The 8,986-nt window shown below is 39.6% G+C and overlaps 1 protein-coding gene across 2 annotated transcripts in view; it reads left to right on the plus strand.

The window, feature by feature from the left end:
• Nucleotides 1-160: 160 nt before the first annotated feature.
• Nucleotides 161-8,986, plus strand: part of adgra1a (adhesion G protein-coupled receptor A1a) — an 89,687-nt gene continuing 80,861 nt past the window's right edge. Inside the window, exons 1-2 of one of the 2 annotated variants that reach the window (XM_017438405.3) lie at nt 161-242; nt 529-901. In XM_017438405.3, coding sequence (XP_017293894.1) covers nt 784-901 — 118 coding nt within the window. In that variant the 5' untranslated portion in view covers nt 161-242; nt 529-783. Of the gene's footprint in view, nt 243-528; nt 902-8,986 lie in introns of those variants that run through there. The other variant, XM_017438404.3, reaches the window with a different exon arrangement.

The raw sequence follows: 8,986 nt of genomic DNA on the forward strand, positions 1-8,986 counted from the left end.
TTTTATATATATATATATATATATATATATATATATATATGAACCCTTTTTCTTCCTCCTCTTTCTCTGGTCTTGTCCCATCCCCACTCCGATTATTCACCCCCTCCCCCTGTGCTGTGCAGCAGTCTCCGCCTCTCTTTGCGTCAAATGTGCTGCACATCCTGCATGCAGGCAAGTAGAGCAGATCCAGTCGCTCCTCTGACCTGGATTAGAGGAGAATCAGAGAAGAAGCATCACCGTAGGTAAACCACTCTCTCCCTGCCATTTAATGTTGTTTCATTCATTTAATCTTTGTGTGCGTTATTAGAAAGGTGTAAGGCTGCTTGCTGCTATATCCTACCTCTACACTTGATGTGGATTTCAGGATGGCTGAGCTTTAATATTTGCATTTTAAATGTAAAGCAAAGAGCAAATTCTTTATGGCTTATTTAATTTCCTGCTGTAAATATAAAACCTTCATTTGAAAGCTGAATGTTTTTTGAACTTGATCATCATTTCTCCTTCCTCCCACCCTTGTATGTCAAGCAGAGCTCAGGAGGAGAAGAAGGAGATGTGAAATCTGCTTGGATGTTTTGCCCTGACAGGATCTGGATGATTCTGGCTCACAAAGGCCGTGTTTACCAACCAGCAGCCTTCCTCCGAGCTGGAGGATCAGTGCTGTGTTTGTTGGAAGATCCCTGTGATGAGAGCATCCTCTGCTGCAACTAAGGACCAACCTGATTCAGAATTTCATCCTTGACATGGATCTGAGGACCAACCAAATTAAAGATCTTCATCCTCTGCATGGATCTAAGAACTAACCGGATTAAAGATCTTTATCCTCTGCATCGATCTGCAGGCTCTGAAGCTGGCCATCTCCATCAAGCTTCCAAACTCAAGATTGACTCTACTAAAGCTCATGGTAAGGTTTTATTTATAGATAAAATAAGATTATCTGTATAGAAGAGCCAGAGGTTGAATGTGGATCATTTGAATCTGGAATGTTTTTTTTTTTCCTTTTAAAGAAGTTCAAGTCCATGTTTTGTTTTGATGACTGGAACTCCAACACACCAGTTTATCCAAAAAAACTGTTAAAAACAAAAACGACTGGACTATTATTCTGCAGTTGAAAATGTTTTGCTTCTCATCCAAGGGCCTTTCTTAATCCAAAAAGCAGAGAGTGTGAAGTTTGAGCTTTTAAAGCTAAAATGTTCTGTAAGCTGGATTCAGATGCAGATTGCTCTCACTCTCCTCACAATAGAGGCTTGTTAGGGTCTTTGTTAGCCTGACTCAAGATGTATAAAGGACCAAAACTGACATAATAGAAAAAAAAGCAGAAATATATAAATATGCTGAATAAATTAATAAAAGGCCAAATAAATTAATTAATATGCTTAAAATGCAGCAATTATTTAAAAAGGAGAACTTTACCCCATGTTTTATTATTTAATTGGCATTCTAATTTATTTTTTCAGTTTAGTTTTAACAAATCATAATTTTCAGCACATAATTTAAATTGTTCTGTTTTTAAAAATATTAACTTTTTTGTTTTTCTTTTTCCTTATAGATGCATTTTTGTCTCTTTAATTAATTAATTAATTAATTATTAATTGATTAATTAATTAATTAATTAATTAATTATTAATTGGTTAATTAATTAATTAATTAATTAATAATTACAATTAATTAATTAATTATTAATTAATTACAGTTAATTAATTTCAATTAATTAATTATTAATTAATTACAATTAATTAATTATTAATTAATTAACAATTTTTCCTTTTTTTTTTGTCCACAAGTTGTTTTACATTTTTTCATCACCTCTTTTTACTTTACTATATGGATTTCTGCCTTGAGGAGCAAATGAGGAGGGCTGCCATTCTTGGTCCAGCTCCTCTACTGTTGGTCAATAAACAGGAAGGAGCAGGATCCATGTGCAGATCGACTGTGCATGCCTGTGCTTTTGGCCGTTTCTGGAGAACGCCGTTTTTGAGAGGAAATAAAGTCCTAGCATAGATGTCTCAGACAACTGCAGAAGAGTTAAGGCATCTTGCTAGCTTAGCTGAAAGCAAAGCAGTGATGAGTATTTATTATTTTGTGTCAATATTTTGACACCACACAAGAACAGTTGGGAGATCAGGGGTCTCATTTATAAAATATTGCGTAGGATTCATACTATAAGTCAAAAGGTAAAAATGGCGTACACCAAAGAAATTCAGATTTATAAACCCATGCGCATACACACCAGCAAGCAATTTCCCTTTATAAAACACACCTGTATGTAGAAGCTTGCGCACAAGGTCCCGCCTCAGGTTCCACCCTCCACATGCCCACATTCAACCATAAATGATCAATGGAAAGCACCTCATGAATGTGAAGGTGTATTTAAATGAGCCAGCTGATCAATGTTATGTCATGGTTACCAATGGCAACCATGGAGAAAAGAGCAAAGAAACAAAATTTCACCAAGGCAGAAATTAATGTGCTGGTGAGTGAGGGGTAGAACAGAAAAATTATCATTTTTGGGAGCCACAGTAGTGGTGTTACCAATAAAAGGAAGTGTTGTGAGTGGTAACATGTCATTACCACTATTAATTCAGTAAGTGGGACAAAGAGGACTATGGCCGAGGTGAAGAAAAAGTGGTCAGATTTTAGAGAAGAGGCAAAAAAGCTACTGACCGGCCACCACCAGAGCATGTCAGCCACAAGTGGGGGTAAATAATAAACTGACATCTTTTAAAAGAAGGATGGCCAGTGTCGTGCCAAAAACTGATCGCGCCTCCTTGAGGGAGCACACACGAGTGAGAGTGGTAATAAAGTGCGCCTCCTCTGCGCTTTGGGGGTTTGGAAAGAGGGTTCGGAGCCAGTGCCTTCAAAAGAGTGTCCCTTATCCTTGAGGTGTAGGTGAACAGCTGAGTCTTGTCCCGAAGAGCTGCTATCCTGTGTTGACCTATGCATCTGTGGAGAGGCTGGTTTCTCCAGTATAGAGTTCTGGACATTCCTCGCTGCACTGAACTGTGTAGTTTTTTGTATTTTTCTGTAGGTGATAGAAAAATTGAATCTACCAAAAAACAGTGACCACCTGGCTTGGCGGGGGTTGAGCCTCTTGGCAGTCTGCAGGTAGGCAAGATTTTTATGGTCTGTCCAGATCAAAAAAGGAGTCTCTGTGCCCTCCAGCCAGTTCTACCATTCCTCCAGGGCCAACTTGATGGCCAGCAGTTCCCTATTGCCAACATCATAATTTCTCTCTGCTGGGGATAAGCGACGAGAGAAATAAGCATATGGGTGAATCTTGTTATCTGAAGAAGACCGCTGGGAGACAATGGCTCCCACACCTGAGTCTGAGGCGTCTACTTCCACGATGAACTGTAGTTTCGGATTAGGATGATGCAGAATGGGGGCGGAATCGAAACATGACTCCAACTCACCGAAAACTGCCTGGGCTTCAGGGGTCCATGCGAAAGGCTGTTTGGTAGAAGTTAGCTGGTAAGCCACCCTGCTTTAGTCTTTCACGAAGCAGCGATAAAAATTGGCAAACCCCAAGAACCTTTGTAGTTGGCATCGATCAGAAGGGACCGGCCATTCTGCCACTGCTTTGGTCTTCTCCGGGTCCGTTTTGAAGTACCCCTGTCCAAAAATGAAGCCCAGAAAGGTTACGGAGGAAACATTGAACTCACACTTTTCAGCTTTGATGAAGAGCTGATTTTCGTAGAGTCTCTGGAGGACCACCCAAACCGGCTGCCGGTGTTGTGTGGGATTCTGTGTATAAATCAGGATATTGTCCAGGTAAACAAATACAAAAATGTTCAAAAAATCTCGTAGGATATCATTAATGAGAGATTGGAAGAATGATGGGGCATTGGTGAGTCCGAAGGGCATCACTAGATATTCAAAGTGCCCGAGAAGGGTCTTGAATGCAGTCTTCCACTCATCCCCCTCCCTTATCCTCACCAGATGATATGCGTTACGGAGGTCCAACTTTGTAAAAATAGTAGCAGAATGGAGCTGCTGATGGACCGAGTCAATTAAGGGCAATGGGTACTTGTTTTTAATGGTTATTTGATTTAATCCTCTATAGTCGATGCAGGGGCAAAGACTCTTGTCTTTCTTCTTCACGAAAAATAAGCCTGCTCCGACAGGAGATGTGGATGGACAGATGATACCTGAAGAGAGGGACTCCTCAATGTACATTCTCATAGCGTCTCTTTCTGGAACTGAGAGGTTAAACAACCGACTCGAGGGAAGGGGAGCCCCTGGCAGGAGTTCGATGGCGCAATCATAAGGTCTGTGCGGGGCAAGTGACAGGGCTTTGGTTTCACTAAACACTGAGGAAAGAAGCAAACTCTAAGAGCATGTTTAGTTGACGTTAAAAAAATATAACAGCAGCAGTATTTGTTTTTTTATAAATGCTCTTTTCTACTGCTGACAGAAATTTGTTGTGACTGCACATGATGTTATATCTTACATATTTCATATGTAATTCATTTTTATCCAGTATAACTAACAGAACGATCAAACAAACAAAATATAACAATAATAGACTGAAAAATGGCTAAATACAGATGTGAAAGGGCAATTTTCAAAGAGGGACGAAGATGAAGAAGGGCTCCGAGCTTAAGGCCCTATTGTTTCAAGACCTTAAAAAACACCCCTGGTTGTTAGCACACACAAAGATGTTGAGAGAATTTCAAGGATTGCTGCTTTTAGTATAAAACCATAAAGAACACAGTCTTGTCTTTACTGACTTTACTGACATTTTCACATACATTACATTGAAATAGGTCTTTTGTTTATTTTTGAGGTTTTTTTCTTAAAATAATGTCTTTCACTGTCTTGAGCATCTCATTCAGTCTCGTGCATGGGTCATATGTTTGTGCGGGGGTGATTCGCTAATGCACGCAGGTCATTGGGTCTTGCACGCGGGTCTGTTCATAGGTCTTTTGACCACTTTGGCCAATGACTTATATACTAATGACATGACATGCTGTTAAAGGCTTGGGTGGTAGTGCGGCGTAAGTGACGCCATCGTGCTAAAGTAATCTTAAAGACACAGGGCCATGGAAACAATGCTGAGGACTTACAAAATATTTATTTGTTTCCTGAACATCCAGAGGGTCCCGTCCTGAGTGTTAGCATTCTTACTAGCTCTTTAGCTAAAGTAAACATCTTAAAACTTTGCCTGTGTCCGCCTATTCTGAGTCCTGTTTTGCCAAGCCTTGTCAAATTTATTTATTTATTTTTATTTAAAATACATTTACATTTTCAAAATGCTAGAAGTTTGAATATCAGAATAGTTTGGCATAAATCAAAGAGTATGTCCAGTGAATGTTAGCTCTGTAGGACAAATGTATGATTTTTTTCTGATTTTTTTTTTTTAGTGCATCATTCACAAGCAAATTATTACCATGTTGGAGGGAACAACTCATGTTGTATAAAACCTGGTTGAAATCGGTGTGATTGCTTTGAAAATTTAAATGTATGTCATTGTTAACGCTGCCTAGAATTTGGTATTTATGAAACTCAAAACAACTACTCAGAATGACAAACTGGACCCATGTTAATCACCTGATGTTTACATGTCTTAAAACATAAGATTTGGCTAGCTAGCTAGCTACTTTTCCAGAATAACGTTTTTAAAGCTTCTGTTCTAGATGTCATACATTAAGTTGTACTGATTGGATTTGAGCCCTTGGAGGAGATAAAAGGTTTATGCAAAAATATAATGTTTATGCTAATTTGCATAAACATTATATTTTTAAAGCAAACTTATATGAAGTAAAAAATTCAGTAAGCCTTAACAATTAGGAAACCATAAAGTACTTTTGACCACAACATATAACAGCTGTTGTTACTAAACAACTTATCCCAACATTTACATCCAGACCACACCAGCAAAAACATGAGAATCAACTCTATATTTATCTGATCTCTACTTTCATACCTTTTACAGTTGGTACATTTCACCTGTCACAGTATTTCTTTCCTTTCACATTACATTGCTGTATATCTGAACAATAATTTTTCATATCAACAATCAGTCAGAAAAAAGCAAAATTTTCTTGCTGTGTGATGAACTGGATTCTTTTTCAAGTTTAAGGTCCTTGATTTATTAATTAGCTCAGTTAGTGAAGATTAAAGACTGAGAGAAGCACTGAATGTCATATCTTTAAACAGTAAAATAACAGTAAAATATCAGTAAGCACCTAAACACTGCACAAACACCGGTTATGTCATTTGCAGATGTCATTATGTCATTTTCTGTATTACACAACGTACTGACACTAATTAGTAGTCTGATTCCTTCTGCTTAACTGACTTCTTCATTCACACAAGATGTTACAAACGAGTGAAAATCCCATTTCATTATTAGGGGGACAGTGAACAAGGAGATTTATTAAGATCAATTTTGGGGTATATTTTGGGTATATATAACAGTATATTTGACAACGGTCAAATGAAAAGAAAATTAAACCTTTATTACCATTGTAAACAGGCAGACTGGTTAAAGAAAAGCGCCAAACATATTTCTCCATATTGTTTTTTAAAACTTTCTAGATTATTTCTCCATTAGCACTATTTTTTTTTTTATTATATTGCTTGGTTCTGCTTCCGGGTCACATGGTCAGCTGACTTACAACACCTTTATTCTCTGTTTTATAAAAGTATTGAACCATATAAAAATGTAGGAACAAGTCTCTAAACATCTGACATGCATGTAAAATTATTACATATAATCAAAGTAGAAATCCAGAAAGCTGTGCACAAGTGCTCCTGTCCCCTGTGTGAGTGTGTGAGGCATCCGTTTTTTAAATTTAACTATTAGACCTGACTGTTTTCACAAGTTTGGGTCAGGCTCTCCAATCTCTGGTGCTGAGGTCACCAAGGTGGTTAAAAAGTTTCTCCATGGCAAGGCTCCAGGGGTGGATGAGATGAGGATGAGGCTCTGGATGTTGTGGCCAAGGTTGCCCTTTGTCACAGAATCTGTTCATAACGTTTATGGACAGAATTTCTAGGCACAGCCAGAATTTCTAGGCACAACCAAGGTGTTGAGGGGATCCGTTTTGGTGGCCTGTGCTTTTTGCAGATGATGTGGTACTATTGGCTTCATCAGACCGTGATCTACAGCTCTCGCTGGAGCGGTTCGCAGCCGAGTGTGAAACGGCCGTGATGAGGATCAGTGCCTCCAAATCCGAGGCCATGGTCTTGAGCCGGAAAAGGGTAGAGTGCCTTTTCCGGGTTGGGGAGGATGTCCTGCCCCAAGTGGAGGAGTTTAAGTATCTCGGGGTCTTGTTCATGAATGAGCTGGTATAGATTCTCAGTCATCCACGCCATGGTAAATTCAAAAAGATTAAAAAACAAAAACAACTGGACTTCTTTTCTGTAGTTGAAGATGTTTCGCTTCTCATCCGAGGAGCTTTCTCAATTAAAAAATAGAGTGTGGAGTTGAGCTTTTAAAGCTGAGATGTGATGTCAGCTGGATTGCTTGCAAATTGTTCTCACTCTCCTAACAATAGAGGCTCATTGGGGTCCTTGTTTGTCTGGCTCACTGATGGGTCTCTCTGGTCACATGAGTGCAGGTGTTGATTGGAGTGAAACTGACTGGGAATCAGGCCTAAAGCACCATTATATGTTTTTGAAAGCTGAAATCTGGGACTTCCTCCTCTGTTTAATGTTGGTTTCTCTCTTTTGACATAGATGGCTTCCTTTACCCCTCTTTCAGACCATCTGTCTTCTCGGTCCAAAACATGAAAATTTTGGTCCTCTTCAAGGAGTGTCCCATATCCTTGAGGTGTAGATGAACTGCTAAATCTTGTCCAGAAGAGGTGGCTCTCCTGTGTTGAGCCATGCATCTGTGGAGAGGTTGTTTGGCCTCTCCAATATAGAGATCTGGACATTCGGAACTGCATACACAACTCCGCTCAGTTTGGGTTTCGGTGTTTTGTCCTTAGGGTGGACCAACCTCTGCCTGAGAGTCGTGTTGGGTTTGAACTGTACTGGGATGTTGTGTTTGGAGAAAATCCTTCTGAGTTTCTCGGATACTCCAGCAACATAAGAAATTTCAATGTTTTTTTCTCTGTTCCTCTCCTTGTTCTGTTCCATGGTGTGTTTAGTAGATTTCCTAGCTGACTTGACAAAAGCCCAATTGGGATACCCACATGTTTGGAGAGCTTTTTTGATATGTTTCTGTTCCTTTTCCTTCCCTTCTGTCAGCCTGTTCTGTTCAGCCCAATGCTGTAGGGTTCTGATGACAGAGAGTTTGTGTTCCAGAGGGTGGTGAGAGTCAAACAGAAGGTACTGATCTTTGTGGGTTGGTTTCCTGTAAACTTCAATGTTGAGACTGTCCTCTCCTACCATGTGCACCAGACAGTCCAAGAAAGGCAGCTTGTTGTTGTCAGCATCTTCTCTGGTAAACTTGATGTTGTTGTCGACCGAGTTGATGTGTCTGGTGAAGGCTTCAACTTCCTTAGATTGGATTTTGACCCAGGTATCGTCCACATATCTGAACCAATGGCTTGGTGTAGCTCCCTCAAAGGAGTTCAGGGCTCTCTGCTCCACTTCCTCCATGTAGAGATTAGCCACAATCGGTGACACTGGAGATCTCATGGCGCAACTATGCTTCTGTCTGTCAAAACTGTCATTAAACTTAAAATAAGTGGTGGAAAGGCAGAGGTCCAGCAGGGTGCAGATCTGATCTGGGGTGAAGTTGGTCCTGTTGTTCAAATCATGGTCTTGTAGGAGTCGTTATCTGATGGTTTCCAGTGCTTCTGATGTAGGTATGCAAGTGAAAAGAGAAGTAACATCAAATGATACCAGAGTTTCTCCTGGAGCTAGCTTCAAATGTTGAATTTTGTTGGCAAAATGTGTTGAGCCATGCATCTGTGGAGAGGTTGTTTGGTCTCTTCAATATACACTCCTGATCAAAATCTTAAGACCAGTCAAAAAATTGCAAGAATTTGCATTTTGCACTGTTGGATCTTAGGAAGGTTCTAAGTAGAGCTTCACA

Source organism: Kryptolebias marmoratus, linkage group LG2 (genome assembly GCF_001649575.2).
Source record: "Kryptolebias marmoratus isolate JLee-2015 linkage group LG2, ASM164957v2, whole genome shotgun sequence".
In the NCBI taxonomy this organism is placed as follows: domain Eukaryota; kingdom Metazoa; phylum Chordata; class Actinopteri; order Cyprinodontiformes; family Rivulidae; genus Kryptolebias; species Kryptolebias marmoratus.